Source organism: Halichoeres trimaculatus, unplaced genomic scaffold, assembly GCF_033239565.1.
Source record: "Halichoeres trimaculatus isolate MK-OKI-2021-1 unplaced genomic scaffold, fHalTri1.1 fHalTri1_scaffold_8, whole genome shotgun sequence".
NCBI classification, from domain to species: Eukaryota; Metazoa; Chordata; class Actinopteri; order Labriformes; family Labridae; genus Halichoeres; species Halichoeres trimaculatus.
The window spans coordinates 3,899,623-3,919,105 of NW_027437186.1; the positions used below are offsets into that span (position 1 = coordinate 3,899,623).

At 43.5% G+C, this 19,483-nt stretch overlaps 1 protein-coding gene across 1 annotated transcript in view; it reads left to right on the forward strand.

Annotated features, from left to right (window-relative positions):
- slc24a3 (solute carrier family 24 member 3) overlaps positions 1–19,483 on the forward strand; it is a 142,647-nt gene that overhangs the window by 41,537 nt on the left and 81,627 nt on the right. Inside the window, exon 2 of the mRNA XM_074676117.1 lies at positions 9,229–9,354. Coding sequence (XP_074532218.1) covers positions 9,229–9,354 — 126 coding nt within the window. The remainder of the gene's footprint in view (positions 1–9,228; positions 9,355–19,483) is intronic.

The following is a 19,483-nucleotide window of genomic DNA, read 5'->3' on the forward strand; positions in this document are numbered from 1 at the left end:
AGGAGCCACAGCAGAAATCAAGAAAACAGAAAGTGTATAGAAAGTGAATAATGGTCGATAACAAGATAGATGATGACAGCTTGTCCATCATTCTCCAATTCAGCCAGTCTCCACCTCCACAGGGTCCAGGACTGAGCTTCTTCAGCAGTCTGTTCAGTCTCTGTCTCCTGGATCAGCAGGTGAAGTTCTTCCAATGTGGTGTTCATGTCCAGTGTTAGCTCCGTTAGCCAAATCTGTGAATAGCATGATGCTACTTTGCCTTCTGGTATTCCCTCTGTTGCTGGTTTAGCATGGTTAGCTCAACCATTTTATTGGAGATAGATCTTATGTTCCCAATAACGATGGATGAAAGGACAGGTCCATGTCGTCACTTCTTAGCTCACACGTGAGAACCGGCATGTTGACCTCACCTTGTGGGTAACATCAGGCCTTGCACCAGTTAGCATTGATATGCTACAGGACAATAACAGCTGATTCCACATGTAAACAATGCAACCATGGTTTCATGTAGGATCTCCAGACAAACACAGGAGCAAAAGTCGTAAAAATATCACTGACGACAAAACCAGTTCGGTGTCCACGACCAGCAAATGAACCAAACTCTAAATGCAGAGATGACGAAAAAGAGATGAAAAATACACAAGAAGCAATAAAGGAGGAGAGATCTGCTGTAACAAGCAGGCACAACAGGCGGTGCCTATTATTTCAAGATATAAAGAGAAAAAAAATGCTAACTGTGAATGTGACACTTATTTTTTAAGACTGATGTATTAATACAAGGGGCTCTAGTTTTATGGCACAGCGCAGGGGGCGCAAGCCTGGCGCACCCTGCGCAGTGTTAATCTTGTGTGGCACACTGCCAGACCAATCAGACGCTGCGCCTCGGCCGCAGGGCATTTAAAGGCGAGGAGAGGCGTTCATTTGATTGGTGAAAACAGCGCTCGGCTGTGTTAAACCCACTCACAGCTTTTCTCCTCCCTCTCTGCCATTTGCGCGGAGGGAGGGGTGGACGCTGCGCTCCACTGCGCCTTGACTGCGCCTTGACTGTGCCTTGACTGCGCCTCTCTTGGCACTGCAGGAAACTTGCAAAGTGCGCCGGTCACGCCCTGTCCGCTCGGCAAAGGCCGGCGCAGAATAGGTGCGCCTGCGCTTGCGCCTGGTCTACGAAATTAAAGCCCAAGAAGTTAAACATGCACTTTTATTGTGCCCCATTAGTCTTCCTCTAGACTTTTTATTATGCACCTTTATCAAGCCAAAGTTCCTCCATCATTCCTCCATCGTTCCTCCATTATACATGGTTTAAGCACAGGCTTCACTGTTATTGGTGTAGTGACCTTACCTGAGATCTCTGTCCTACCTCATCCAACAGAATGAGTCTTTTCATCACTGCAGGAAGTGAAGTGCAGAACTAATGCAATGAGTAATGGTATTATGGTATTATGCATGTAAATTGATGTATGTCTATGTATTTTTAATGCACGTATCATACATTAATGCAAACAAAAGAGTAACCCAGATAGTGATGCTCCCATGATGAGGAACAGTGGATGCTGGCATCACGTGTAGCATGTTATTGGACTGCATAGTGAGAATCACATGCTCATGGCCTGATTCTCTTCTCTCTGGGGACACGGCTGTGGCTAGTGCACGCACACTAACACACACACTTGCACGCATGTACCCACACGCACACACGAGCACAAAGAGAAATAATCATACTTAGAACATGCTGTGCATATTTTTTTTCCTACAACACCATGAAACATCTTACATGTGTCCTCATGGGTGGAAAATATGCCCTCATCTATACACACACACACACTCACACACGCACGCACGCACATGTGCACACACACACACACACACACACACACACACACACAACTGCCAAGGGATGCTAATGAAGATAAAGTAGCTAATTAAAGATGACAGTGAGGAGCGATGGGCGGCCGTGGCATGTGACGTTATGGGGTCGGCGTGGACCTATAGACGAGGGCCGATATGTGATTCTGTGTTAATGAAAGGTGGATGGATGAATGTAGGGAGGAGAAATATGAAGTGGTCCATTCCAGCTCCCGGGTGTTTAAATTCCCCTGCTGTATTCCTTTCATATAGACACACACCACACACACACACACACACACACTGCTGGCCTACATGTATGAGGCGGGTCAAGGTAAAGCACGTGTGTTTCTTTACTGTGTGAAATCCAAAGGGAAATATGTTTATAAGGTAGGACTGGGCAATATCAGAAAAAGAACCTATCAGAGTCATTTTTTTTTCAAATCAGTGGATATCGATATTTATCAGGTTATAAATCAAAGAACTATGTTGCCAATCTTAAATGCTCTGTTACTCATAAGTGAGTTGTGAAGATGTCAGAAGGTTATTTTTGACTTGGTTTATTATTTTCCAGAGGTTGGAAGAACATTATACAACTACTTTAGAGAAATAAAACAGGAGCATCTCCTGTTCTTTGTTGTGTGGTTGTGTTTTAGGTGCTTGCACAGTTGAAAACATGGATTGTGGATTTAGCGCGTGCTACCTGCTGTCACCATGCAGGGTTTGGAGAGCAGAGTGGTGGTAAAGGAAAAAAGAAGTTTGAAGCCATAGAGGTGGAGAACTCAGACGTATAGGTCACAGGCTGCTGCACAGGAGGTGAGAGCTGTGTCCAATGTGGTGGAGACCAGTGCAGCCAGCAAAATCACAAAGCTCAGAAATGGCATTGTTGGTTTGACAATATATCTCCCCTTTTTTATCTCTAACAGTCCATCTGTGTTGATTCGCACACAGATGGCTCTAATTTCGTGGCGCAGCGCAGGGGGCGCAAGCCGGGCACACCCTGCGCAGTGTTCATTTCGTGTGGTGCACCGCTGTGCACTGCCAATTTGACAATTTGGTAGACCATCTGCGCAGAGATGGATGTGACATTGGCCAGGGGGAGTTGACGGCGCACCAGGGGGAGGTGTCAGCAGATTCATGTTGGAACAGTGACAATTTTGTGCCAAATACAGAGCAGAAAGTGCACTGAAAGCTCGCCAGCTCCAACCTGGTCTATTCTCGACGCAAAGCAGAGCGCACCCTCCGCAGCTGTAATTCGGTGACAGGCGCACACGTGTGCACATGTCAACATGCCTCAGAGGCAGGTTTCCAGAGTGTCAGGCACATTTTAATGCAATAAACAATCACAGCAATCACTATTTAATGTAATCGTCTGAACCAGCATATACATTTGTATCTATATTAACTGTCCCGTCACATCGGTTTCCGCCCCCTTCACTCCACTGAAACTGCCCTTCTGAAAATTTCCAATGATCTGATGCTAGCTGCTGATTCTGGCCAGTTGACCATTCTCATCCTGCTTGATCTGAGTGCGGCCTTTGACACCATCTCCCACACCATCCTTCTAGACAGACTGCATTCCATTGGCATCACACACACACCCCTCTCCTGGTTTAAATCCTATCTCTCTGGCCGCACTCAGTTCATTCAGCTTAAATCATTCACTTCCCACCCTCTCCCAGTCACCACAGGTGTGCCCCAGGGCTCTGTCCTGGGGCCCCTGCTCTTCATCATTTACATTCTTCCCCTTGGCCACATCCTCCGCAAACACAATATACAGTTTCATTGCTATGCGGATGACACCCAGCTCTACATCTCCACTAAACCTGATTCCCTCCTCCCACCATCCTCCCTCACCAACTGTCTCCTTGAAATAAAGTCCTGGTTCACTGTCAACTTCCTCGAACTGAACAGTGATAAAACAGAAATGTTACTTATTGGCACTAGCTCCACTCTCAAGAAATCTAACAGCTTCACAGTACCATTTGACCACTCTTCCATCTCCCCCTCACCCCAAGTTAAGAGTCTGGGTGTCATCCTTGACAGCACCCTCTCCTTCACATCTCATATTAATAACATCATCCGGTCTGCTTATTTCCACCTCAGAAACATCAACCGTCTCCGCCCCTCCCTCACCCCACACAGTGCCTCAATCTTGGTCCACAGTCTTGTCACCTCCAGACTTGACTACTGCAACTCCCTCCTGTTTGGTCTCCCCCATAAAACCCTCCATAAGCTTCAACTGGTCCAGAACTCGGCAGCTCGCATCATTTCTCGGACTCCATCCACCCATCACATCACTCCCATCCTGCAGCAGCTCCACTGGCTCCCCGTCACGCATCGCATCCAGTACAAAATCTTACTTCACACATTCAAAGCCATCCACAACCTCGCCCCCCTGTACCTCTCCGACCTCATTGACATTCATGTTCCTGCCCGTACCCTTCGTTCCTCTTCTTCCATCCACCTCTCTGTCCCCTCTGCGCGCCTCAGCACCAGGGGGGGCCGAGCATTCAGCCGCTCGGCTCCCCAGCTATGGAACTCACTACCCCCTGACCTCCGCAATACTGACTCCTTTCCACTCTTCAAAACAAGACTCAAAACTCACCTGTTTAAGCTTGCATACTCCCTCTGATAATCTACACTGTCTTTGTTTTTTATGTCTCTTTTTAAACTTGTTTTTTACTCTTCTTTAAATGCACTTTTACTGATACCCTATGTAAGGTGACCTTGAGTGCTATGAAAGGCGCCCTGAAATAAAATGTATTATTATTATTATTATTATCTGATGTCAGATTAAAGCCGTTTGTCATAATGGAAAGTTAACCTGACGGCAGCTGGAAGTTTGATGCACATCTTACAATTAAACAATAAACAGCCTTAACATCTGATACTGAGTATATATCTGGTTCTCTCATTTCATTTAATTCAAAGAAAAGAGGGAGAGAAAAGACGAAGAAAAAAGAGACAAAATAAATGTATGTCACTCAGGATTTACCGGTGATTTCCCATTTTTCTCTGTTATAGTCTTTATTTTTAACCTGATCTAAAAAGATGGAGTACATTGTTGTAAGGAGGATGAGGTGGAGAAACTGGGAGAGTATACAGTATATCACCAAAGGTTCTGCTATTTGGTGATGACAAACCAGGAGTGCAGGTGGATCAAAAGTATTCTGAATGGATAAGCCAGCTGTGTAACTGTCTCTGCATTTTTTACTCCTATTAATGACAAAGGAACAGATTACATCTGTCCAGGGAGCTGGCCCACACGGTGACACGCTTCGTGTCCTCCAATGCGCCCTGCTGTCCATTCTCCTGCTGCAGGGACAGCGGCTCTGACCGTCTCCACTACCGGGTCTTTCCAGCACTCTGTTTCCGCGGTGCTGGGGATCACTCAGACCAATCAGACACTGCACCTCGGCCGCAGGGCATTTAAAGGCGAGGAGAGGTGCTCATTTGATTGGTGAAGACAGCGCTCGGCTGTGTTAAACCCACTCACGGCTTTTCTCTTCCCTCTCTGCTATTTGCGCGGAGGGAGGCATGGACGTGCACCTCTGCGCTCCACTGTGCTCCTTTGCGCCTTGACTGTACCTCTCTTGGCACTGCAGGAAACTTGCAAAGTGCGCTGGTCACACCCTGTCCACACGGCGAAGGCCAGTTGGTCACGCCCTGTCTGCACGGCAAAGGTGTGCTTGCGCCTGGTCTACGAAGTTAGAGCCCAAAGAGTCTCTGTCCTTCACGTTTTTCATTGCTCCTCCATGCCACATTGACCTCAGTCATTTGTGTGTAACTCTGTGCCGGTTTGCGCCTGCCTTTCCAATGTGCCAAATGTAGACACAAAAACAGTGACAGTTTCAGGTTTGATAAATTACTCTACAAGCACTAAATGATTATATTTATATCTCCTCTTCTTCCTCCTGGATATGATAGGCTCATCAAAAGTCTGTCAAAACGTGAAGGAATAATTCTATCAAAATTCTATTGACCATGTCTCAAATTTCCATAGAGGAAAAATTATTTTGCAGTATACATCTTAATCATTTTATCACCCAGGGCTATTCAGAAGCAGTGCAAATAGTTTCATCTCTCTGTATTATCAGTCTCTTTACATTTGTTAGCATTGTGCTTATCAAAATGATGTATAAAATATTTTGTTACACTTCCTTCACTGCTCTATCAGATCCACAGGAATCACTCTGAACCTGCTCAAAGAGGAGGGAACATGCAGACACTCACTGACAGATGAAGATCAGATCCGAATTCATGACAGTAAATGAAGTCCGGCGTCACATCCAGCTGTTCCAGCTGCTCATGGCCCTGATAGCACAGTCTGTTTACCTGTGTGGATGACACACCTTTACAACATATCTCAAAGCATGTGTCTGTCACTGTGTGTGTGTGTATGTGTGTGTGTGTGTGTGAGTTACTCAGTGTTATGTCATTCGGTGCGTCTTATCTGTTACGTCACGTCGCCACAGTAACCGAGCATCGATGATGAATTCTGCTTCACTGGACCAGCGTCAGCCTAAAACACTGGGCTGTCTGTGTGAGTGTGTGTGTGTGAGTGTGTGTATGAGAGAGTGTTTACTATGATAATTATAGAGCACAGGCTGGCGTTATTAATCACAGACAGTAGATATGGAGGATTCCTGTGGAGTGTGTTGACTGTGTAAAATCATCTGTGTCCTCTTTAATGTCAAACATAGAAACAAGCACAATGTAGTTTGAGTTCAGTTTTAGTTTTGTGATTTTTGTTGTTATCTTTAGTCAGATGTCTGTATTTCTCCTGGTATATCTTCCCTATCGCTTCCATTTCATACTTCAATTAATTTTTTTTTTCTTGCTTAATCATTCATCAGGCTTAAAACCAAGACCCTGAGGGTGAAATTTTGTGCTATCAATGTGTTAATATGTGCTAGTATGACAATAAAGCTTCTTGAATCCTTGAACACTCACCATCACACTCACCCTCACAGCTTTGGCTCAGGGGAGGAGTGTACAGTAGGAGGATGAGAGGCGTCACAGCTGTACAGAAGCTGCAGCGTTGATGCATCGTGGCAGATTTCACCCTTCAGTTGTCTTTGTGAGTGAGTGCAGCTTTGTTTACAGGATGAAATGCTCGTTTTTCTTTTAGCCCATACTGACTTCATCCACTTCAACTGGCAGAAGACTGTCTCAGATTTTTGAATACATTTCCTTTGTCTTTAAAGAGGGGGTATTGTGCTTCTTCCAGGCTCTATACTGTCCCACTGGTGCCCCTCTAGACACTTTATATAACTCAGAGCTGAAGAGCTTGCTATGAATTCTGCTGTCCCATTTGTAAACATTAATATAATGTAGCTACAGAGTACCAATGCTGGATGTTCAGACTAAGCTTGCAGATTTTAAAACTGTATGTTACCCTTTTTTCTAAGGTTAGCTTAGCCATAGTTTAGGATATGAGATGACAGAAGATTCAGCGCTGCAGAAAAATGTCTTATTTTAAGTTGTTGAAAGACAAAATCAGGTTTGAATTGCTTGTAACAAGCAAAAAAAAAATCTGCTCGAAAATTTGCTTCAAACTAGAATGATGCCTTAATACATGACAGCAAGCCCTCTAACATCAGGACGATCTCTTGAGGTTCACACATCGACTTCTACAACTCCCTCCTAGCAGGCCTTCCTATACGTACATTTAAACCTCTTAGATTACCCAGATGCAGCAGCACATCTGGTCTTCAACCAGCCCAAAACAGCACGTCACCCAGCTGTTAATCTCTCTCTAATGGTTTCCAGTAGCAGCTCCAATAAAATTCAAAGCTCTTCTTCTGGCTTGTGAAAATTGACAAGAACAGCTCCTGCTACCTGGGGTCCCTCATACAGGTCTACACTCCTTCTGACCCGTTACACTCTGCTTGTGAAAGACGCCTAGTGCACCCAACCCAGAGCGGCTCCAAATCTCTAGCCAGACTCTTCTCCTCTTCTGTTCCCTAATGGTGGAATAAATTACCCAACCTCTATACAATCCACAGAGTCCCTTTCTACTTTAAGAGATGTCTGAAGACTCATTTGTTCAGGGAACACTAAGACCCTTAATCTGAGCCTTCTCCTCTTGTCCTCAGGGGTAGAATGATCTAGAAGGTCTCAGACCCAGCTCTGAGTGAATTTTCAGCACTGATTACTGAAAGTATATTGTTGCAGCAATTAATTGTGGTTAGTTGGCTACATTATTCTACTTAAAAAAACCCTCTTGCACTTGATGTCATCACCTGCAGCCAAATAAGTTGTAGCACCTTGTTGCACTAACTTGGTTTTCCCTTTCGTTCTAAATTCTTGCTTGAGTTATATGTTGCTTTGGACAAAAGCGTCTGCTAATAAAACTGTAGAGCTGTGAGAATGTTTTTTCTTGTTCTATTGGCATTTTTTAAACTTGTTACAAGCAACTCAGACCTAATTTTTGTCTTTGAATAACTTGAAATAAGATCTTTTCTGACTGGTCAGGTGAGTGTGGCTTATATTAAGTCTAAAGAGGCATTTTCTACTGAAAATTGAATGAAAACACTTGATAAGATTTCAGTTTTTTCAAGGGTAGTGATGACTACAGGGCCTCAAGTGCACCAAACAATATCACAAGGAGCACAGCATTTGCTTTGAAAGGATTACTCCTCTTATTTACTGCACAGTTGTTTAAAGGAAAATTATTCATTAACAGTCTGGAGAATACCAGAACGGCCGGTGCTGCCTACTTATAACGTGTTGTGTGCAAGTGGAGATGGGAGAAATGTACCAGACAGTAGACACCATTGTGGGCGCTAATCCTGATACAAACCTTTGATCAAAATATGAAGCCTATGTGCAAGTGTTCAAACTGCACTTCATGGAGTGCCCACTAGAGGCTCACGGCAGAAACACTACAAACAACATACCCAGTTATTCTCGCTGCTGTATTCTTCTGCCTGTGACGTGTTTGCACAATGCTCTAAATATTATACATGGTGATTAATGCAGCCAAGGCCAGAGTCAGGGTCTGCTGGTGGCAGGAGAGGAGATGGGTCAGAGGTGAGACACCTGAGGATACTGTGACCCAGATGACTAAGTTGGAGGGATTGGCCTTGTGGCGCTCAGCGCGCTGCAGTGAAAAGCTCCAGCTGGAACGTTGTGACACATGATGCATATGTTATCTGCTATTGTTCTCCAAGGAGGGGGGTGGAGAGGCTAGGATGAGATTCAGTGGTTAGTCTGTGCAAAGAGGGGCCTTTTCAACTCAAAGTTCAACCATTTCAGAATTCAAGTGTTTTGTTCATTTGCAAGGAAGACCATCACAAAGAAGGAAAGCAGAGCAGTTCCTCAGATGTGTTCATGAAACCATCTAACCCTCCACCACCTCTTTGTTTCTCTCACTCTCAGGGTATCATGTTTCCAGCTCCTTGGTTGAGGAGGAAGCCCGGTGGGAGAGTCGTCACCTACTTCAAGAACTCTATGACAATGAGTCCAAGCTCTACGCTGAGCCTGAGAAAAACTGCACAGAGCCAGGTAAGACCAGCTGATGGGTGTAGTCATTGTGAATGGAGATGGAGTGCTCCTGTGTTCACATGTTGCTCCTTTCTTAAGTTGTGCTCAGTGGGATGTATGATGCAGGAGTTTCTGTGCCTCCAAACCAATAAAGATCCTCTCATCATCCATTTGGGCGTTAAACCTCAAACCTGTTGACTCCTGGCCTGGATCTGCTCATTGTGTCTGTTTTCTTGTGGCAGTAAAGCTAAATACGATCTGGTGTTTTTTTGTTCTGACTTCTTGTCTCACTTTGCTCCGTGTACATTGATGGGCTCTGGCATCCGGCAAGAATAGAAGTCTTGGGCATCACCCCAACAGCATAGAGCTGTTCCAGTGCCATGGCAGAGCAGAGACAGACCTAACCAGGCACACATCTGGTGTGCTCTCTGCACTCTAACTCTCACCATGCTCACTGTTTCTGGGAGATGAATACGAGGAGATCCAAGATCCGGGGGGACACGTTTCTTCTCAAAAGAAGTCCATGACAATTGGAGAAAGTTAGAAGAAGAGTGGTGCCAACATTTGACAAGTCATCAGCGTGCTCTTAAGCAGTTGGGGGTGCTTTGCTCAAGGGCCTATGACAGAGCTCAGGGAATAATGCTGTATCATCTCCAGCTATCAGCTTAATTCCCAATATTGAACCAGCGACCCTCTGGTTGCTGCCAATCCAAGTCCCTGTGGACTGAGCCACTGCCTCCCATCAGGTTGCCTCCCCTCAGACGTGTCCTGGCTTGATTAACAGGGCTGGCAGCGCCGTGCAGTGCAGCACCGTGCAGCACCGTGCAGCACCGTGCAGTGCAGCACCGTGCAGTGCAGCACCGTGCAGTGCAGCACCGTGCAGTGCAGCACCGTACAGTGCAGCACCGTGCAGTGCAGGGCAGTGCAGCACCGTGCAGTGCAGCACCGTGCAGTGAAGCACCGTGCAGCACCGTGCAGTGCAGCACCGTGCAGTGCAGCACCGTGCAGCACCGTGCAGTGCAGCACCGTGCAGTGCAGGGCAGTGCAGCACCGTGCAGTGAAGCACCGTGCAGCACCGTGCAGTGCAGCACCGTGCAGTGCAGCACCGTGCAGTGCAGCACCGTGCAGTGCAGCACCGTGCAGTGCAGGGCAGTGCAGCACCGTGCGTGCAGCACCGTGCACTGCAGCACCGTGCAGTGAAGCACCGTGCAGTGAAGCACCATGCAGTGCAGCACCGTGCAGTGCAGCACCGTGCAGTGAAGCACCGTGCAGCACCATGCAGTGCAGCACCGTGCAGTGCAGCGCCGTGCAGCACAGGGCAGTGCAGCGCCGTGCAGCACCAGTGCAGCACAGGGCAGCGCCCGTAGCAGCTGGATACCCGGGATGACAAGATCATAGGAGAACCACATGTTCCTGCCAGAATTGCCCACCCATGAAATGTACTTGCATGGTGATTATTTATCATGTTAAACTCACCTGGTCCTCCCTTAACTTTAGCTCCTTCAGTCAACGCCTTCTCCTTTCTGTTGGTGTCCTTATAGCAGTTACCCCCCCCCAGACACCTAAAACAAAACAATGTTTTTGCTAAAAAATTGTTTTTCTCATCTAATAGTTTTATATATATATATATATATATATATATATATATATATATATATATATATATATATATATTATATATATGTATATACATATATATATATATATATATATATATATATATATATATATATATATATATATATATATATATATATATATATATATGTATATATATATATATATATATATATATATATATATATATATATATATATATATTATATATATTATATATATATATGTATATATATATATATATATATATATATATATATATATATATATATATATATATTATATATATATATATATTTTAATAAACCTTAAATTTAACCAACACTAAGGCTAACAAACAATGTTTTTGCAAAAAAATTGTTTTTCTTCATCTAATAGTTTCATATAAATATATATATATATATATATATATATATATATATATATATATGTATATATATATATATATATATATATATATATATATATATATATATATATATATATATATTATATATATTATATATATATATGTATATATATATATATATATATATATATATATATTATATATAATATATATATATATATATATATATATTTTAATAAACCTTAAAGTTAACCAACACTAAGGCTAACAAACAATGTTTTTGCAAAAAAATTGTTTTTCTTCATCTAATAGTTTCATATAAATATATATATATATATATATATATATATATATATATATATATATATATATATATATATATATATATATATATATATATATATAAACCTTAATTTTCTATGTATATATATATATATATATATATATATATATATATATATATATATATATATATATATATATATATATATATATATATATATAATATATATAATTATTATTTTTTTATTTTTTTTTTTTTTAATAAACCTTAATTGTAACCAACACTAAGGCTATATAATGTATACTATAATGGATGAGGTTTATTAGTGTTATAATAATTATTATTATTATACAAGAAAATGTGTGGTGTTTTGATTTAAATGAAATATATATATTCAATCATTAAAAAATATATTAGTATTTTATATGTATATGTTATTTTTTTTTATCAATTGCTGAAAATTCCAGGCAACCCCATTTGAATTCCAGGCGACCCCATCTTAATTCAAGGCGACCCCACGTGGGGTCGCAACCCCAAGGTTGAAAAAAACTGCCTTATAGAAAGGATGTCTTGTGTCATATTGAACTATAAAGTTTTTCACCACCAATAAATTTTCCATATTCAAAACACCGGATTTCCTCTGAATCTGACCTACTGATCACTTCTGGCCATGTGCCAGTGACGTAGTTTTGATGAACAAGGTTGAGATTTATGATTGGGAGCCAGAGCACAAGCTTTATTTTGAAACTTACCTCACCTTGATAATTTTCGTATCTGATGTCCTGTTTGGTAGGATCTGCTTTGCAGAAATTGAAGTGTTTCTGCAGCTTCCCCCAGCAAAAATCGACTGGGTAACAGCTGGGCCCAGCCGTTGGTGATCGTGGATGTAAAGACTGCAGTGCATGCTGTTTGAATGCAATGATTGTGGCTAGAGTGGTTTTGAAATACCATGTAGTGTATGGCCTTATGCGCGGGGTGGCGCTGCGCTGTGTGGCGCTGCGCTGTGTGGCGCTGCGCTGTGTGGCCACACATTTTTTATGTGAATTAGGGGTGATGGGTGGTTGGTTGGATGGATGAGGCTTAAGGTTTCCTGGAAATCTGTGGCACTCCTCTGGGAAATATTCCGGAGCCACTGGTGTTGTAGTGGTAGATCAACAGTGTCAGATTTGATTGACTTTTGTTTTTTTTTTCAATACTTTAAGAGTTAGAACCCTGTAGCATGATAGAAACATCAGTCAAAGCAGTAAAAATAGTCACTGACACCCCTCTTCAGCTTTCATCACCTTTACACACACACACACACACACACACACACACACACACACACACACACACACACACACACACAGTCTCAGGGCTCAGGAGATGTGGCTCCAGAGGAGCTGAAGTGAGGATGAAACATGAACAGCTCTCCCTCTGGTGAGGAAAGGGAAAGAAAGTGAGGCGGGTGTTGACATGAGGATGAAAGCGAATGAAAAACACAAACTTCTCCCAGGTAGAAATCCTCACTACACTCTGTGTGTGTGTGTAAGTGTGTGTGTATGTGTGTAAGTGTGTGTGTATGTGTGTAAGTGTGTGTGTATGTGTGTAAGTGTGTGTGTGTGAGTAAGTGTATTACTGCGTGTACCAAAAGCTCTCATGCTGTATGTTTGTTTTCTCTCTGGGTTTGTCTGTGTGAGTGTGCGTGTGTGAGTGTGCATGTGTGTCTCCGTGTGTGTTTTCCCCGTGGTGCAGAGTGCAAGAGTGTTTTCCATGTGGAATCCTGGGGCTTTACAAGGCTGACGTCCTGCCAAGCACTCTCTTGATCTCATTGTAAACACACCGCCCCCTTCTAATGCACGCATGCACACATGGATGCTTGTGCACACACCCCACCCGCCTGCAGTTTGGGTGATGCATAGATTGAGCAGTGGGTCTGAATTTGTTTGGAGGTGTTATATTTAGACAGCACAGATTTTACTCTGTTTCGTTTCGTCTCCTGAAACAACGATGACCTTAAAGGGGACGTGTCTTGTTTTCTTGCTTCATGACTTGCTCCTCTCTTCTCCGTCTCTACTGTCCATCTGTTGAGCTTTGTCGTTTCCCTGGAGCGTTTACAGTCTCTTCCTTTTTACTGTGTCTTCCTCTTTCCCTCTTTTTTTTAACTTAAAGAGATTCATTCTCAAATCACAGAGTCTTTCTACCATGCACAAAGCCAGGAAGTGTTTGAATCATCTTTGTCACTGCAGATGTCTGTGTTTATCCTCACCTCTGAATTAAAAAAAAAAAGATTTGTTTAGAGAAGTCTGTGAGCCGCCAGGAGACATGCAGCCGCTGTCGGGGTAAGTGACGATTCTTTTGACCAATCAACAGTCTGCAGTGTTGTAGCTCCACCTTCCGAGAGCGGATCGGTTCAGTCTGGCACCCATACGAAAGGGTCCCACAAAGTGAGACGGCTCGTCTCGGTTACTTGGGGATCTGTTCCGGGATAAGTCAGTGGAAACGCCGTACCGAGACGAACCGAACCGAACCGAACCGAACCGGTCTTCTTGGTAAAAACGCGGCAATTGACTTGAATGGACACTTATCTGATCCAGTGCAGTGATGGAGTGGAATGCATCCAATGTATTTTGGCAAAAACAAACCAAAATCAGACACTTTCTCTGTACATTTTGGCCTCTGCTAGGGTTGCCTCCAGTCACTGATTCATTTTATAATGTTTTTTTATGATGAATTTTGAGGCACAGCCAGTGGGAGGCGGTGCCTTAGGTTTTTTGGCCTCAAATCTCTGCTCTGATCTTTACAATTGTTGTGGTTCTGATGGCTTCTTCAGGCTGGGGCCTCCAGCAGGCACGTGGGCAGTTTGCACCTGAGTGTGAAGGAGTGAAGGAGTTCAGTACCTTGGGGTCTTGCTCACAGTCAGGGTGTTATACACCGTGAAAGCAGTAGTGCAGGCGTTAATACTGGAAGGTCATGGTGAAGAGGGAGCTCAGCTGGAAGGCGAAGCTCTCAGCTGAGCAGCCAGTCTACATTCCCACCCTCACCTGTGGTCATGAGCTCTGGGTTCTGACTGCAAGAAGTGGGTCACAGATTCAAGCAGCTGAATCTCCTTCCCTCAGAGAGGAGCTGCTGCTCCTTCACATCAAAAGGAGTCAGCTGAGTTGGTTCGGGCACTTGGTGAGGTGAGGATGCCACCTGAACACCTGCATCTGGCGTTCTCAGCAGAGGCCCCAGGGTGGACACAGAACTCATTGGAGGGCTTGTATACCCCACCTGGTCTGGAGATGCTTTAGGATCTCCAAGGAGGAGCTGGAAAATGTTCCTGGAGAGGGATGTCCAGGGCAGGTTGCAGGGGCTGCTGACCCCTGTCTTTGTGCTGTGGGTTTGGGCCAGCAGGTTTCTTCAGTGCTTCCCTGAGTGAACATATCATTTGAACAGCTGGATCCGGGCATATAGTTGCTGAGAGGTATGTCTGCATCACAGTGCAGAGCTCATGTGGTTAATTAACTGCACAATCACAGAATGAAGGAGGTGCCTGTTTTCACTGACTGTTGTCGTTCCTCACCTGGGGCGGTCAGACCAATGTGTGTGTCACTGAGACTCGATTGTGTATTTAAGGATCTAAAGCTAACAGACTCATTTTAAAGATTTTGAATTGAACTGCACTAGCCAACATTTATTACGCTGCAAAAAGAGGAAAGTCAACTGCTGGTAAAGATGGAAGAAGGAGTATAGAGATGATTTTTTTCACTGTGGTTTCCATTCTGTGGCGTTTGTTTCTGTTAGGATGCCAGACATACCAGTCTTAACCCAGAAGGTGGAGCTAGAAACACTGCGGTCCGTTGATCCATCAAAAGAATTGTCAATGATTAATCAACACTGGGCAAAATGTAGCCGATTATAAACATTTTTGCTCCGCTGAGATTCTGTCGCTCATGCTCCTGTGTGTTGATTAATATAAGGCTACTACACAGCGTCTCACTTCATAATGCCATGCAGGATCATCCTGGGCTTATAAATTCACAAGTTATTGTCTTTGTTGAAATAACTTTTGAAAATGTTTCAATGTATTTTGTTGTAATTGTATTTATTGCATGTTTTGAAAGCAGCTACATTGTTATTGTACTTAAAGTGATACTCCGGGATGGAACAAGTTGGGTCCTATCACAAGGTTTAGGGCAGAAATTGTCTCTTCGTCCTGGCAGACTACCTGCGTTTGTTTGTATCTGGCACGCCACGCACGTGGACTGACACACTAAGCGGCGAGCGCCTCGTAGCCAGCTGTGGCTCTGCAGCGGAGGTAGCGCCGTTTTACGACACGATGAGAACTAGAGCCTTATTTAGCGGTGTTTTTGTGTGAAAGTAACGCGCTGAAAATTCTCTAAATAAAGCGTGAATGCAGACCGATATCAGATTTTTTCAGTGGGAGTCCGTTTATTTGTGTTTTTGGTCAAGTAAAATATGGCCCCGTCTGAGTGCAGAGGAAACCGGCAGAGGAGCAGGGAGGGGGTGTTTGGTGCGTGCGCCCTGGGCTTCTGCTGCACAAAAACACTGCTGTAGGGGTAATTTCTGCCCTAAACCTTGTGATAGGACCCAACTTGTTCCATCCCGGAGTATCACTTAAAATCTAGTTTAGTCCCATCCATTAAATGGCAGATGGAACTTTTTAATAGCTCGTAATGATTTGTGTTCATATACAGTATTTATCCTGTGCATATCACTGAATTTATTATATATATCTGTCAATATATTGGATATATATCAGCTTCTTTTTGCCCCCAGTATAGGTATCGACATCGGCCCCAGAAATCCCTTATCGGTCGGGCTCTACTTAGATGCGCTGAAAATCAATCCTACTTGACCCAACTGGGAAACTGCGAACATCGGTGCTGATAATCTCATTTTAAATCGTGGATTATGATCAGGCATATAACTAGAAAAAAAGACTTTTGCCCGATCACTTAGGAACTGCCCTTTTAAAGCTCCTGTTGACTTCATAAAGATAACTTTCTTTTTGTTTGGAAAATAGCTTCTCAAAATAGCATTCAATGGTTAACCACAGAGGTGTAGGCTTCCTATTGTTTCTCTTCTTTGTTGGATTTATTAGTGGGGTACACTGTGCCGTGCTGCAATGGCGTCCTGTTCTTACTCGCTGACGCAGCTATCGGCATCCAGCATACACGCAGCCCGGCAAAAGAAGGGCATGGTTGGCAGTAGAAACGCAAACATGATCAGGCTTTACCGATCCAACCCTTGCCAAACAGCACTGATCTGTACTGGACTGCTTGATGGAAACAGGGCTTAAATGTTATCACCATGACAGGCTGGAGACCTGTCCAGGTGGACCCCACCCCTTGCTCAATAACAGCTGGAATAGGCTACCTTGAAAGGGAAAGTGGGAAAGATAATAGATGGATGATTGTTCATAGGAGAATCTCTCTCTGTGAATACAAGAATCTCATTTTCTTAAAAAAAGTCGCTTTGATAACCTGTGTGGTTCATTATCAGCACACAGCTTACAGCTTTTTTCACCACATCTTAGACACAGGCCGTGTCTGAGGTTAAGCTCTCTCTCAGTTCTCACAGCTGCAGACGCAGAGCTGAGAAAAGTCTCCTCTAATCCGTCAGGAGAGACGTTTGTATGCATTCCTCTGCTGCTGACGGTCTCTGCAGCACTCTGTTTGTGCTGTAATTGTTCGGATCAATGGCACTTACTTCCCCCTCTCATCAGAATACAGACAGGACAAACATATCCATACACACACACACACTCGCACACTTGCACACAGGAGAGCAAATGTACACAGACAGGATGTGACACCCGAGGCCATTCATAAACAAACACACATTGTGTGTGTTTGTCTTTTTAGCTCATGTTTTGCATGCCTGCAACTTTTTTGGGGTTATTTTCCATCCATTTAAGGTCACACACACACACACACACACACACACACACACACACACACACACACACACACACACACACACACACACACACAGCTGTGATTACACATTATAGCAGTGGAGTGTGTTGGATTAGAGATAATCATGTTTACAATAGCTGACTCCCTCCTCTCTGCTCATGCACCACAAACAATGACCTCTGCCTCATTACAATGAGTGTGTTTGTTTTCTGTCAGTGTGTGTGTGTGCGTGTGTGTGTGTGTGTGTGTGGTGGCAGCAGTGACCTGTGTATGTCATTTTCCTCCATGAGTCATCTCTGTTCTCGTTTTATTCAGTCTCTCCTGGTTATTAGAAGCAGGGCAGAAGGATCTGCAGTGAATCTGGTCCAGCTGCCTCTTGTCCTGAGCCTGTACATCACCTCTCCTTGCATCAAGTGTTAATCAAACATAAATTAGGACATCTCACAAATGCATTATCCTCCTGTCGCACAAATTACATCAATCAAAGTGTTACACTTTCTTCATTTTCCTCTGTCCTCTGCTCGTTCAGGCTATCACAGCAGGAAGAGTAGAATAAGTAGAATAAGTAGAATAATTAAATGTGATTTCAATCACTGTATTCCACGGAGTAAGCTCCCTGAAGCCTCTGCCTCCTCTCCCTGAGTCACTTCAGACCACACTGGTGCAGCAGAGCAGCATTTATTTGAAAAAAAGTTCACTGCATTGATTTGATTTAGAAAATTAAGACACTGCCAAGAATTGATCACAAACAACACAACACAAACTTAAAAATGCTATGAGGAGGTTCTGTTTTAATTGCACTCCCTCGCCACCTTCTGGTCCAGAGTCTCCGCACACTGTCATGGATTACTTCAAGTGAGGTGTATGTTTCTTTTGGAATTAAATGGAGATCAGATCCAAACAAATTTTCTTTGTTCAAGAAATTTTTTTACTGAATACAGCCTGCTGAGGTAAGATATTTATCAGTACAGTTACACAGTGCTACGTTTTGAAGCATGACATCAAGCAAATGTTATAGCAGCCGGATACATGTAGCGCTATCGGCAGCAGTGTTGCCAACTTAGCGACTTTGTCGCTATTTTCAGCAACTTGCTGGACCCCGCAGCGTCAAAATTAGAGAAAAGCGACTACCGACAAATCTAGCCACTTTTTTTGGTAGATAGATAGATAGATAGATAGATAGATAGATAGATAGATAGATAGATAGATAGATAGATAGATAGATAGATAGATAGATAGATAAAATACTTTATTAATCCCCTAAGGGAATTAATGGTCGGAGGCTCCAAGATCACGGGAGAAAAGTAAAAAAAAAAGCACTGTTTTCTGTCTTTCCCCGTTCATGCACGGCCAGCTGTACACTACGGGCACTAGGACAGCTCAGTTGACAGGTAGGCAGCAGCATCCCCCCCTACTATTGGGCGGGCCTTTAGCTACTTTGGATGCTGAGGAGCTGGCAACACTGATTGGCAGCCTGGTGCTCTGAAGTATCTGTAGGCTAATGTGTCAACAAATAAACACTGTCAGTTTGTATGTAGTTTAGTAGCCGTCTATATTTAGCACAGCTGGCAGCCCAGTGCTGTGAGACATGTCTGTTATGTGTAACGTTAGTAAATCCTGGTTATGTCCTGACCTACAGACCTACAGATCCTACAGACTAAATTTACAGATCTCAGAGCAAACTGGATAAACAGCATCTGATTACCATCAGCATCACCACTGAAGTTCAGGTTTTTGTCAAGAGTGTGTCTCTGTTAGTTTGGCGCTACAGTATTTACACTGAATCATTCAGCACAAGGCGTGACAACCTTTGTTTTCTTGGCTATTACAGATAAGCTAATAAAGCTAAGCTCCAGAAGCTAACGTTAGCTTAACTACAGCACTTTAGACAACAGCTTACAATGATGTACGGTCACCAAAGAACAAAAACTAGAACAAAACATGCCAATGACCTCCCAACAAACAAAGAGACATGATGAACAACGCAGCTAGGAGCTA